At 44.1% G+C, this 14,685-nt stretch overlaps 1 protein-coding gene across 1 annotated transcript in view; it reads right to left on the reverse strand.

Moving 5' to 3' along the window:
* Window positions 1-14,685, reverse strand: part of SLC2A12 (solute carrier family 2 member 12) — a 119,197-nt gene that overhangs the window by 50,927 nt on the left and 53,585 nt on the right. Inside the window, exon 2 of the mRNA XM_073575847.1 lies at window positions 197-1,525. Within this exon, the coding sequence (XP_073431948.1) occupies window positions 197-1,525 (1,329 nt within the window). The remainder of the gene's footprint in view (window positions 1-196; window positions 1,526-14,685) is intronic.

The following is a 14,685-nucleotide window of genomic DNA, read 5'->3' on the forward strand; positions in this document are numbered from 1 at the left end:
TTTCTTCACATTCTGATGCCACATTTGCCATCATGAAAGTCCACAAATTAATATGATTTACATGTGTACCTCAGTCTATGGATTCTGAAAAGACATTTTTGAGCGATATAAAGTATAAATGAATTATAGTTTACTCAGGTGTATGCATACACGTTTGTACCTATAATGAAGACTAAAACAGGAACAAGACACTTACTTGGTCCTAGACCTATGGAAAATGCTGCTACATAAGACAGAAGACTGGCCAAATACAGCCATTTCATAAATACTGGAACATCTTCTTTCTTTTGGGTCATTTGAGGTCCTTCTGAGGAGCTTGGAGGTATCTGAGTAGTTGAATATTCCAATTTGTTCTCATGTTTTGAAACATTCAGCAAAGATGTTTTAGATGATGATAACTGATTGAATTCTTTCCAAAGAGAGTCATTACTTTTGACTATTGTCATTTGTTTAAATAAATAGGAGTCATCCAATGACTGGTTTAGTTGGGAATTGATTTTACAAATACTATTAAAATTAACATCAATGTTGAGAGTTATGATTCCCATTGTAACTAGTGATGCAGCCATGACAGCTGACCCAACACAAAGAAAAGTCTTACTTCCTACACGATCTACAAAGAATGTTGCCGGAATTGTACTGACCACTTTAACAACGCCAATTCCTGTAGAAGCAAGGCTTGCAGCTTCATTACTTTCATAGCCTACTGACTTTAGCACTGTAGAGGCATAAAACAAGATGTTTGGTTGCCCAGTAATTTGCACAAAGAAACTTAATGCTAAACCTATTAACAGACGAGCTCTCATGTTGTCCCTCGAACAAAATAAGTCCCAAAAATGATATTGGTATTCGGCTTTGATAGACGATCTGATGGTCGTGAGTTCCTCTTTGGTTTGTGAAGTTGCTCTTAGTTTTTGAAGAACTTTCCCTGCAGCCTCATCATTTCCCTTCATAATCAGAAAACGAGGACTTGGTGGGAGAAAATACATAGCAATGGCTTGTAAAGCAGCTAAAGGAATGATGAGTCCAAACATATATTGCCAACCATTGGCGACTGTTGCAAATACATAGTTAGAAATATAGGCCAAAAGAATGCCAACAACAATCATTAGTTCATTTAGAGACACCAGCATCCCTCTTTTATGCTGAGGAGCAATCTCTGCAATGTAGACACATGTTGCAATGGCAGATAAGGATATGGAAATTCCAATGACAATACGACCCGCAATTAGGCTTTCATATGATGCAATGGCAATCAATAGCAGATTAGCAAAAACAAGTAAACAAGAAGTGACCATGATTGCAATTCTCCGGCCATAGTAGTCTATGAGAAATCCTCCAACAAGTGAGGCAAAAAGTGCTCCAATGAGTAGTGCACTCACTACTATTTCCTGGTGTTGACATGAAAGGTCCAGTAAGGTGCGTAGCTGAAGAAGAGCTCCTGAAATAATTCCTAATTCGTAGCCCACAAGTAGTCCACTTACGGCTGCTATTACCGATGACAGAATGATAAAAAGTCCACATCCTAAAAAGAAAATAAAAATACGTAGTTATATGAAGTAATGACACTTTTAGCTCTATATATTCTAACAAAATTTGTGATTATATAAATATACAATATTGAGATTCTGAAAATTCTCACTTTTAATGTACTTTTTATATACTTTGGACCCAATTTTTGAAGACTAGCATTTTGTACTCCAGTTTTGATTAAGAGTGATATACATCAAAATTGTCTATTGTGGCAAATTGCCACTAGACCTAAAGATATTCCAATGAATATGAAGATAAAAAAATCAAAAAAGATCAGTTGAAAAGTTAATAAAATTAAAGTCATTGTAGACACAACAAAGAAACTGGTGAGACAACAAGAGTATATAGCTATCGGACTGGCTAAGTGCAGTGACTATCCAATACTAATTAGCAGTGGTATCTAATAGGTCCAAGATTTGGCCACAGTGTCCCAGTAAATAAGGCTAAATATGCCCATATAATACATTTATTACCTGGGAAGGAACAATACAAATGAGCTGTGCGGCTGGTAGAGCTGGTCAAGGACTGATGTAGCAGAGCTGTGCTTCCTTCCCACCCGACGGGCCCTGTTTTACTGCTTGCTTCTTCAGGTGCGTGTAAGGGGTGCCTGTGTAATTTAAAAAAGGAGTATCCAATAGTGATAGGATGTCTCCGTATGTGCCATAGCGCATGCGTCCAGGATGTCGTCCCCCTATGGTCAAAGAGACTTCCGGAAAGCAATCCATGGAGAGCAGTGGAAAGCACTGATCTTTTTTTATAGTACCACTGTATATCGCTAAGTTACTAAGCTATTCAGTATTATATAGTGACTGTATATACCATCTAATATATACAGTAAAGCTCAATGTGGGTGTGTATGTATGTATGTGTGTATGTCCGGGATTGGCATCCGCACCGTCGCAGCTACAGCCACAAAATTTGGCACAGTCACACGTCTGGACCCCGAGAGCGTCATAGGCTATGTTGTGTGGTGAAATTTTAACCCCGCGCGTTCCAATTCTCCAAATAATTTTGCCCCTATCTACATAATGGGGAAAAAGTGAAAGGAAAAGTGTTGGAGGCAAATTGACAGCTGCCAGATGTGAACAAGGGGGACTTAAAGAATGAGAGCGATGGCGCCAAAGAGTATATACCGTACAGTTGCTAAGGTGGGGCCCTGACATGGGATACTCACCACACACAGGGATATGAACCCACACACAAAATGCGCCACACACTACCACGTGCTTCAACACATATACCACCCTCAGCACACATTTCACCACACATACACCAACCTTGCCACATAAAAGTCGAAACACAAAAGTCGCCACTCAAAACTCGCCACGCTGTCCCAGAGCTGTTTAAAAGATGAAAAATGAGCTGTGATTGGTTGCTATCAGCAACAGTTTTCTTTGTAGACAGTTGTGGTAACTGAGGCCTATTATTCTTATCATTTCTATGGTGTTATTGTCCTTCTGTATGGCTGGAAATAACACAATTTATTACCGTGCCAACACAGACCACCCTCTGACACAGACTGCAGGGGGAGCCCAGTATCACACAGGATAGGATTAGATACACGGCTCAGCAGTCAATATCACAAAGGATAGGATTAGATACACGGCTCAGCAGTCAGTATCACACAGAATAGTATTAGATACATGGCTCAGCAGACAGTATCACACAGAATAGTATTAGATACACGGCTCAGCAGTCAGTATCACACAGGATAGGATTAGATACACGGCTCAGCAGACAGTATCACACAGGATAGAATTAGATACACAGCTCAGCAATCAGTATAACACAGGAGAGGATTAGGGTACCGTTACACCTAGCGATGCACCAGCGATCCCGACTAGCGATATGACGCAGTCAGGATCGCTGGTGCATCGCTGGGTGGTCGCAAGTGAGCTGCCACTCAGGCAGATCTCACTAGCGACATCGCTGGGGACGGGGATCGCTACTTACCTGTCAGACGCAGCGATCCTGCGTCCTCCCGCCCGGCTCCACGCGTCGCTCGTCGTCACAGCAGGAAGCGCCGCAGGAAGCTGACGACGAGGAATGGTCCAGGAGCTTCTCGCGCGATCAGCGATAACCAGCGGGGGAGCCGGTCGGAGGTAAGTATCACATGCAGCGATATCGCTAGCAATATCGCTGCTACGTCACAAAATCGGTGACTTTACAGAGATATTGCTAGCGATATCGCAGTGTGTAACGGGGGCTTTAGACACATGGCTCAGCAGGCAGTATCACACAGGATAGGATTAGATACACAGCTCAGCAGTCAGTATCACACAGGATAGGAATAGACACATGGCTCAGCACACAGTATCACACAGGATAGGATTAGATACACAGCTCAGCAGTCAGTATCACACAGGATAGGAATAGACACATGGCTCAGCAGGCAGTATCACACAGGATAGGAATAGATACATGGCTCAGCAGACAGTATCACACAGGATAGGATTAGATACACAGCTCAGCAGACAGTATCACACAGGAGAGGATTAGACACATGGCTCAGCAGGCAGTATCACACAGGATAGGATTAGATACACAGCTCAGCAGTCAGTATCACACAGGATAGGAATAGACACATGGCTCAGCAGTCAGTATCACACAGGATAGGATTAGATACACGGCTCAGCAGTCAGTATTACACAGGATAGGAATAGATACACGGCTCGGCAGTCAGTATCACACAGGATAGGAATAGACACATGGCTCAGCAGTCAGTATCACACAGGATAGGAATAGATAACGGCTCAGCAGTCAGTATCACACAGGATAGGAATAGACACATGGCTCAGCAGACAGTATCACACAGGATAGGATTAGATACGCAGCTCAGCACACAGTATCACACAGAATAGTATTAGATACACGGCTCAGCAGAAAGTATCACACAGAATAGGATTAGATACACGGCTCAGCAGTCAGTATCACACAGGATAGGATTAGATACATGGCTCAGCAGTCAGTATCACACAGGATAGGATTAGATGCACGGTTTTCATGTGCAATATAATCATTCTAATTTGTTATAACTAACCATAGTTGGTTACTATGCCCGGGCAACGCCGGGCTCTTAAACTAGTATATAGATATTTGTGGTCCTGACATATCATTAAAGCCACTGCGCTGTACCATGTTGCTGTGCCTCTCCCTCCTCTGTTTGGAGGTTTTAGCCCTGTCCATTTTAGTATCCATTCACTAATTTTAATTCTTGAGTAATAAAATTGATTTTTTATCTTCATATTTGTTGGAATCTCTTCTGGTCTAGTGGCAATTTGCCATAGTAGACAATTTTGATGTATATTGCTTGAAGTGTCTAACAACTACTAATTTTTTGAACATATAGATATTATTGATTAAGAGTGACTTGGAGAAAGATGTGCCAAAATCATGAAGAGGCGTGCACCCATTAAAAGAATAGTGTTGTGAGAACATGACCTTTTGTTTAAATCAATTTTTTGGCATTAAATTTATTATCAAAAATGTTTTGCGGTAATTAATATTAAAAAACTATATTAGTAATCTTGCAATTTTTAGCCTGGCATTATTATTGACCCATGCTTCCTTTCCTTTCAGGAAGAGTTGAAAGGCCCCTTTACATTTAGCGATGCACCAGCGATCCAACCACGATACGACCTGGTCAGGATCGCTGGTGCATCGCTAAATGGTCTCTAGTGAGCTGCCACACAGGCAGATCTCACAGCGACGCAGCAGCAGTCGTTACTTACCTTTCACACGCATCGATGCTGACGTCCTCCCACCTGCGTCCACACGTTGCTCGTCGGCGCCAGCAGGAAGCGCCCGACGAGAAATGGACCCGGCCGATCTCGCGCGATCAGCGACAGACAGCGGGGTAGCCGGTCAGAGGTAAGTATCACACATAGCGATATCGCTAGCAATATCGCTGCTGCGTCACAAAATCGATGACGCTTTAGCGATATTGCTAGTGATATCGCTATGTGTAAAACCCCCTTAAAACTGTTTTCTTATCATCAGGATTACAATGACAGATAATACCTCTACACAAAGCTGATAAATCACAGCAGTTGATATCACAGCTGACCCTGCTCCCCCTCATTGCACAGTGACTTTTGAACATGCTCATTACAGGCTTCAATACAAAACATAGGGTCAGAGTCTGTTCATTGTTGCTAATGTACATGTGAATTTCCTGGAAAAAAACAGTAAGTTAAGGCCCCGTTACACACAACGATATTGTGAACGATATCGTTGCAACGTCACCAGTTTGGTGACGTTGCAGTGATGTTGAAACAACATCGTTGCGTGTGACATGTAGCAATGATCAACAATCAATTGGCTGATCGTTAATCATTGCCTAATGGACTGGGCCATAATTCTATCGTTGGTCTCCCGCTGGGAAGAACACATCGCTGCGTGTGACAGCGAGAGTCCAACGATCAACGACGCTGGGAGCTGGTATCCAGGGTAAACAGCGGGTAACTAAGAGCCGCGCAGTTCTTAGTTATCCACTGTTTACCCTGGATACCAGTTTGCTCACTGGTCCTGATCGCTGGTGAGTCTGTCTATGTGACAGCTCACCAGCGATCAGCTAACTATGTCCCAGCGATCCCATCCACGTCGGATCGTTGGTGGGATCGCTGGGACATTGAAGCGTGTAACAGGGCCCTTAGAGTGTAAAAAAGCCCTCCTGGCAGGTGTGAGAATTACAATAATTGCTATTTTTATTTTTAATAAAGAGGGTGCTATGGAAAAAAATATTGTAGGTAATTAAAAATAATGTACATTTAACGCAAAAACCTGATTAAAACAATAGGTTATTGGAATATCCATGTCAGTACCTGACGACTCTTATCCTGCTTCTGTTGCTGGACTACACTGCACTTTTCATTGTGGGTGACGCAGGGTGACAGTGTGACAGTCTTATTCCCTGAGACTTCCCAGGGAGCTTGGGGGTTAATTCCTGTTTTTGGTTTAGTATTAACCTCCTGTTGTGAGCCCTAGATGAGGCTGCTCAATATATAAACTCTTGAATCCCTGTCTTCCTATGCCAGTTATAATTACTATTTTACCTGGTTCACACCTGTTCTCTGCCCCTGTTTTGAAAGTGTTGATTCCTGTTTAAGAAGTGGTCTCATTTTCTGATTTTCATTCATTTTCTAATTTTTCTGTTTGACGTTTTTGCTTCTTATCCGTATTTCTGAGTGAAGGGGGGCACAGGGCAGGTTGATAAGAACTGAGTTCTTTTTGTCTTGAAACCTCTCTTCTAAACAGGAATCTGAATGGAGTGTGTTGGGCTGTAGGGTTCATTCTTTACCCACTTTTAGTTCGGGAGTCCTTGTTATCTCCCCATCCATTTGACCGGATCGGGCTACTGACAAGTCAGTCCAGTTTAACAGGTTCAGCTTTACTGTGCAATTCAGTTACACACGGCTGCAGCATACAAATTAAGCTATAGTCTATTTTTTGTGATGTCCTTTTGTCCTTTGTATTATTAGTCCTTGCCTCCATTCTGCCTGACCTTACCCCACCTCAACTTCCTCTGTTGGTACTCGGGACCTTTTATCTGGCATAACAGCTTCCCTGAAGACCACCATCCTTCCCTTTCGCAGATACACAGCCTACATCTTCCTCCCAGGGTAGACATTAGAGATATTACACTCAATACCTCTTCCAGGCCCTAGGCCCAAAACTGTCCCAGCATCCTCAAGAAGCTTGATATGTATCCTCATGCTGTTTGGAGATTTGGCACTGACAGACCACTTTAGCCACTGCTGCATCAGCTTTCCCAGAACCTAGACATTTCTTCTGCACTTCACACACTCTACTCCATCCTCTTCATTTCAGTCTCTCACTAATTGAATCTATAAACTAAGAAATGCTTTTTCGAAAAACTCATCTAACCTCTCACAACTGGTGGGCTAATCCCAGTGTATTAACTGTATGTTTCCCTGTGCAGAGAAACTATATCCCTATGCCCGTAATGGTTCCACTAGTGGAACTTTTCAGTTCTAGACAATTCCTTTAAAGGCTCCCTCACACAAGTGTAGATTCTCCCATATGAGAGAATAGGACCGATTATGTTAAAGGGGTAATCTAGTCTAAATTAATAAGTCTGTAGTCACTCTGTGTGACTTCAGACCTCTGAATTCCCCCAGCGCATGCACTGTGTTCTGCGAGGATTTGCTGATTTCTGAACGGGGAATGGAACAAAGGTGATGTATGCGTTATGTATACTCCCAGGCAGAACCCATCTAGTGGATGCGGCCTAGCTCCATACAAGTGTACACTAGATGGGGTCTGGCCGGGAGTATGCATATTACATACATTACCGCCATACCCGGCTCAGAAATCGGCGAATCCTCAGAGAGAGCAATGCATGCACTGGGGGGATTCAGAAGTTTGCACTCATACTGAGATTGAGCAGAGTGTCAGCTTAGTGTGATCTGCTTCTCTCAGATGAGAGAATTGTAGCACAGGTGAAGAGAAGATGGAGGTCATCATTTCTTCATCTTCTCCATTGTATGAGTCCGAGTAAATCGGAATGTACTCAGATGTCATCATAGACTTAAATGAGTGTGTGACATCCAATTTGCGCTGAAAATCACAGCATGCTGCGATTTTTTTTCTTATACTGAATCGGTATGAGGAAGAAAAAACTGATCAGCACTGCCCCACAAGACAACATTGATCCGAGTGCAATCCAATAAAACATGGGATAGCCTTCACCTGACATGTACATTCATTTGAGCGACTCCTAAAGAAAAGAATCAACTGGAAAAGAGCAGGGCGTAGCCCGATTATAACATTGTTTTCTCCTTTCTACCTGTGACAGACACATGCTGTAAATGCTAATTATCACACCTAACATGCTCTCTCAGTAACATAGGGAATCTGGACCTGACAGGTTCCCTTTGACATAGCAACAGTACAGTAGTATCTGGCACGGTGACAATCAATTTTATGCTGCTGATCAGTACTTTAGAAAACTTGATAATTTGACCCATAACTTGATGTTTGTATTTAAATATTGTGAATTTAATATACAGTAAACTGTCTGATTTTATTTATTTACCTTGGTTCCAACTCATAGGTGTCAAGACTCAGACTTAAGGCCCTTTTACATTTAGCGATGCACCAGCGATCCAACCAGCGATCCGACCCGGTCAGGATCGCTGGTGCATCGCTAAATGATCGCTAGTGAGCTTTCATACAGAAAGATCTCACAGCGATGCAGCAGCGACGCAGCGCACGATACTTACCTTTCACACACAGCGATCCTGCGTCCTCCCGCCCGCCTCCACGCGTCGCTGGACGTCACAGCAGGAAGTCTCAGCAGGAAGCGCCCGACGAGAAATGGAGCCGGACATTCTCGCGCGATCAGCGATGGACAGCGGGGGAGCCGGTCGTTGGTAAGTATCACACATAGCGATATCGCTAGCAATATCGCTATAACGTCACAAAACCAGTGACGTTTTAGCGATATTGCTAGCGATATTGCTTAGTGTAAAACCCCCTTTACACTCCTGACTGCTAACAGTGCTCTATTTTACAGCAATATAAATATGTACCGTAATTCACAAAGCGTAAAGGTATTTGTTTGCTCTAGATACTGTATATAAGTTCCATCAGCAGGTAGCAAACATGTATACCTCCTCTCCTATTGCTAAAGTGTAGTCAGTGCATAAAGTAAAAGCAAAAGAACTAATCAGAATAATAAAGGGAGAAATTAGCACAATGAAGCATCCACTGTGACAGTTGCACGTAGCCAAAATGTTATAATTAAAAGAGTTGTCTCAAGTTCGTTAAATGATAAAATTGCAAAGTGTTTGTTAAAACAAGCAACTTTGCAATTTATTTATTAAAAACAGAGGGATTTTAAATTCTATTGCTTACTGCCTGTTGTCTAGGTTACCTGTGGCGCCCCTGAAGGTTCAGTTGCCACAGAGGTACTGCACCTCCTCCTGAGGTGTAGTACCCCACTCTTCAGGTAAGATGTGAACACCTGACCAGACTCCAGCACCTACACCCAGCACAGACACTTTAGAACAGCAGAGCACCCTTTATGGCAGCTGCTTTGGTTCATGAAGGGTGCTGGGAGGTGGGTGGAGCTTAGATTGCACTAAGAGGGGAAAGCTGACAGGAAGTTAGGGCAGTCCCCTAGAGGGGGAAGCGGAGAAAGGACATAGATGCAGCAGCCTCCTGTGAGCTGGAGCTGCTGGCAAGGAAAGAGAGAAAGGAAAGATCAGTTCTTCAGAGGAAAGAGAGAAAAGTATGGAACGTGTGGAGGAGAGACTAGGGACTAGGGCTAGAGCAGAGCCCTTTCCTAAGTTTAATGTGCCAAAGGCTGGGCGCTGGTATCCGAGGCTGTGTGTGATACTAATGATCCTACAGCAGAAACCGGAGAAATAGAAGTTGAGACCACTTTATTCCCACCTAAGACTCGACGACACAGCAGCAACATGTGTGAGCCTGGATGTGATTGTAAGGAGTCCCCGAAGTTGGCTAGAGTTGCCTGTCATGAAAGTGGATTTCTGAGTAACAGCAAGAAAGAGGAACTTGAGTGTAATTCATAACTACAAGTACTTCAGATTAGCGCTAGTAAGGAGACGTTCAGAAAAGGCACATTTGGAAGGGAGTGCTGGAAGGGTGTATTACATCTGCCTGGGAGTTGGCTGAGCCCCTGACCTGGAGGACACAGCACTGAAACGGGAACCTGTCTATGCCAGAAACATGAGTAAAGCATTGGAACTGCATTCAGCTGTGTCATTGCCTTCTTCCTGCGCCAACCTAGACAAGCACTGCAACATCTCTGTGCCTAACACTACACCATCTACCTCAACATCTACTACTGCTGCCCTGGGACTACAGATCTGCCTGTGGAGAGCTATTACATCTCTGCTGCACCCCATCATCTGTCCCAGAGGATCTGCACTGCAGCGCTGGTCCCCTTCTGACCAAATACCACAGGTGGCGTCACAAACTTATCCATACATAAACTTTATTCATTTCCACCTATTTTACATGGACACCCAGGGCCACGGAGAGGGTCTCTGCCTCCGCGACACATACCCTTTGAGACACCGGCCCAGTAACGAGTAAGTGAGAACTCCCCACTTGCCCTGGAGGTGCTCCATACCGACCACCTCAAATTGGCTCCTAGGCAAAGAGAAAGTACTTGCTAGCTGTTTGCTATACAGCTTGCAAGTGCCAGTCTGAAGCTGACCAAGTCTTTGGATTCAGTGTCCCAGTGCTGCTCCCATGCTGCAGAGCGAAAACTACCTCTGCTAGCAGCATCAGAGAGTGTACAGTGAGATAGTGTGAGCTGGTTGCGGGATGCAGTGATGGACAGGAGACAGAGCAAGCGTTAACAATTTTACTTAACAGAGGGATACTCCACTCAGGGCGGTAAATGGTTAAACGTGGAAATAAGCAGTGCAGGTGTAAATAATATGCAGAGTTAATGAACAAGGTAACAGGAGTCCTGTTGTACACTTATGGTGTCAGAAGTTGCTCCGACTGTACATGCTCCTTGAAAGTCAGTAGCGCTGACAACAGCTGTTCCTGCTGGTAACGGTAGTCTGTCTTCTGCCGGCAGTGGTCGGTGCCCAGTACCTTCCACTGGGCCCCTAGTCCATATACTGATGTGGCCAGAGGAGAGTGGGCCGCAGCAGTGTCTGAGCCCGATGTGGCCTGGCAGATATACCCTGTTGAATCAGGGCATAAATGGCAGTCCTGCACCCAATCTCTCTCTGGTAGCATGCACGTAGTACTCACTAGCCCAGAATATCCAACACCTCACTCCGTGGTGATCAATGGGCACACTGCACATCTCTCCTCATAGTCTCAGTCAGCGGTTGTGGGGAAGCTCGAGTGCGGGCCTGCGCTATATTGATGCTCGAGGGCCGGAGCACTCACGTTCCCCTGCTGCACGCTGTCTCTTTCCGCCAAGTCTCTCTCTAGGCCACCAGGTCTGTCTGCTGCAGTCCGTCGCAGCGCCGATGGTTTGGGTGCGGAGTGTGCTGCTTTCCCTGCTGCTCGCACACTGACGGTGGGGGCCTCTCTGCAGCTTTGCGTGCTTTCATCCCTCAGCTTCCGGCTGGGTTCTCTCTCTAACCACGCCCCCTCTTCCTGGGTCAGTGGCCTGTCCCATCCCCTATTCCATCCCCCAGGAAACAGGAGATGCAGCCCCAGTAGTTCCGGACCCGGATCAATACAGGTACTTGCAGCCTGGTCTTCCTCTTTACACTAGCAGCATCAGAGAGTGTACAGTTCAAATTTATGGCATAATCTTGCCGCAGGTCTGAGATATCAATCTTCAGGAGCACACCACTGACCAGCAAAACAAATCCAGGAAGCAGAGGATAGATGTGCTCCTAAAGACAGAACATGAGCACACACCTTTAAAATTTACATTATTCAGCCCCTATTGCAAATTAGATTTATTAGCAAAATGTACAAATGTTCTGCTTTTTGAAATAAACATATCAAACTAGAAAAAAATTAAAGAACCCAACACAACTAATAGAACAAGTGGTTGTCCCCTCAGCAGACTCCACCTGCCATGATATCTCCCATGCACAGTACAGCACACAGGGATTGATTCCTGCACTTTATTCCTTTTTTATGCAGAATCAGCAGTAGAAACAAGAAAATTAGACAGTGGTCTGTGTAGATAAAGTTTCATCATTTTTAAAGTGAAGCTCAGACTTAAGTCTATCAACTTAAAATGTTAATCCAAAGTAAGGCAGAAACCCTATGTGGCAGACACTAATAGCTCCACATTAGAGAAAATTTTCTTTCTTTACTCTACGTATGGCAATCAGATGAGTTCCCTGGATCACCGCCGCATCACAGAATAAGGTACACATAACCACATGTAAACCAATCGGCGATTACTTGCAGACCTGTTTGAAAAGGCCAACCACACTTCAATGTGCACAAAACAGTTCAGAGCTTCTTGGTAGTTCATTGGGTGACTGCTGGCCCTCTGAAATGCTCATTCCCGATTATTGACTTGTCTAAGGCTATGCTCATATGTTGAGACAGTGTTACGTTCTTTTATTGCTATTAAAGTAGAACTGAAACATGTTTTGGCACAATTTCAGAAAAACAACACGTTTTTCTGCAACTGTGGAATTGCATGAATGCAGCCTTAATAGACCATAAACAGTGCAGATCTAGTTAATGCTTTTAAATTGTTACCTGCAATTGGTAAAATGTTTGTAAAACCTTTGCGAAAACCCATGAAAGAGCTTGGGAAGAGACAGATTAGATTGTTTTGCTTAAAATATATCCATTTCCTCAGTGTTAATGCCATTTTCTAAGGAAATCTTTTAAGACAATTATCTTTATTTATTGTTTGCAAAAAGTCTTAATGTGTATAGCCAGCTTAACACTATTGATATATAGCCCCTTCATATCTAGTGTGTATGGGAAGTTGTATAACTTCCTACTGGACATTCAGCTTCGGGAGATTCGTGATAACAGGCATCTATTGTTGTTGAATCTGCTCTATTTTATCATAGAGTTGTTTCCATCCTATCCACTTTGCTAGTGTCTGTTATGTTGACTAAGTAGAGAAAAAGTAGAACAGCACTCCAGAGTAGTACATGTTTGCCTCAACCAAAGATTTATTGAAAAATTCCAGATTCAACAGAAATACACTTTATCAGGCTTTATGATACTTTACTTTTTTAAATTTTGAGCTGAAACATTTTATGTAATGAATTAGGATTCCAAAAGCAGTATTTTTGTTGAGTCTGGATTTTTTCAATTTTTTTCAATAAATCTATCATTGAGTAAATCTTATAAGACTTTTGATCGCTGTTTTACTTTTCTCTACATATATGGGTACTTGGATGAGGGGTGGGTAGCTAACATAGAACATGCACCCGTACCCCATACACTATATAGGAGTTGTGAAGCCTTAATTTGTACCAGGTATCTGATATTTTGGATATGTCCCCATATATCTTAGAACTGTAAGGCAGCGGCTTTCTGGTCTGTGCGGTAATTAGGCAGTGACCAAAGAAAGTTCAACATAAATGTCTTTATTTTCAAGCTTACAAACATTATCCTTAGGTTTGCAGCTAGAACGTCCATATCAGTCCTTTGCTGTGGGTGACTGTGTAGGAGGAGGAGTCCCCGCTGTGAATCCGGGCCGGAACTAAGGGGGCCATCACCAAGGTTCCTAGGGAGACTGCTTCCGGGGGACACAATTGGGGGACGGACCGCAGAGACTTCTGGAAAGGTTGGGGGAGGAGCCACTATAAAAGGGGCTGAGGACACCAGCAGGAGTCAGTCGACGCAGCAGGAGAGGAGAAGCAAGGAAGCTAGAGGGCGCCAGACAGCCAGAGCGAGAGTCAGAACCAGAGCAAGGAGAGCAGAGCAGCGATGGGAGAGACTGAAGGGAGACTCACCGCTAACAGAAGGGAGACGGCACCGAGCTGTCCGATGATGAGACACCGCCAGGCTCCGCCCCATGGGTGTGGCCTGTCCGCTGCCACCCGTGGCCGCCGCTGCCGCTCCACTCCAGCCCGCAGTTGCGGCTGCGGCCTATGCCGTCCAGACCCACCGCCAGGAGGTGCAACGCAGAGGAACTCTTCAGGGGCCTGTTGTGCCCCCACTTCGCCGGGGCATAGGAACGCCTGAAGTCTTCCCCAAATCCTTGTCGGTTGGGCCCAGCCGCTGATACGCCGAAGCATCATCGACCATCTCTCTGCCGGACGTCAGAGAGGATAAGTGACGCTGTAGTTAACATTCTGGACCCGTAGTCGGCCATACCGTGGCCCTATAGTGACCGGTCTTTGCCGGGTTAGTCGTGTTTGTGTTACCAGTGTATTCTTGTATTGATCCCTGTGAGGATAACTGCTGTTAACTTGTTTGGTTGCTCGAGATAGCCCCTATAGGCATATATATATACAGTTGTGGTCAAAAGTATTGACACCCCTGCAATTCTGTCAGATAATACTCAGTTTCTTCCTGAAAATGATTGCAAACACAAATTCTTTAGTATTATTATCTTCATTTAATTTGTCTTAAATGAAAAAACACAAAAAGAATTGTCCTAAAGCCAAATTGGATATAATTCCACACCAAACATAAAAAAGAGGGTGGACAAAAGTATTGGCACTGTTCGAAAAATCATGTGATGCTTCTCTAATTTGT

This window comes from Dendrobates tinctorius, unplaced genomic scaffold (assembly GCF_039654945.1).
Source record: "Dendrobates tinctorius isolate UK_male_01 unplaced genomic scaffold, ASM3965494v1 ptg000046l, whole genome shotgun sequence".
NCBI classification, from domain to species: domain Eukaryota; kingdom Metazoa; phylum Chordata; class Amphibia; order Anura; family Dendrobatidae; genus Dendrobates; species Dendrobates tinctorius.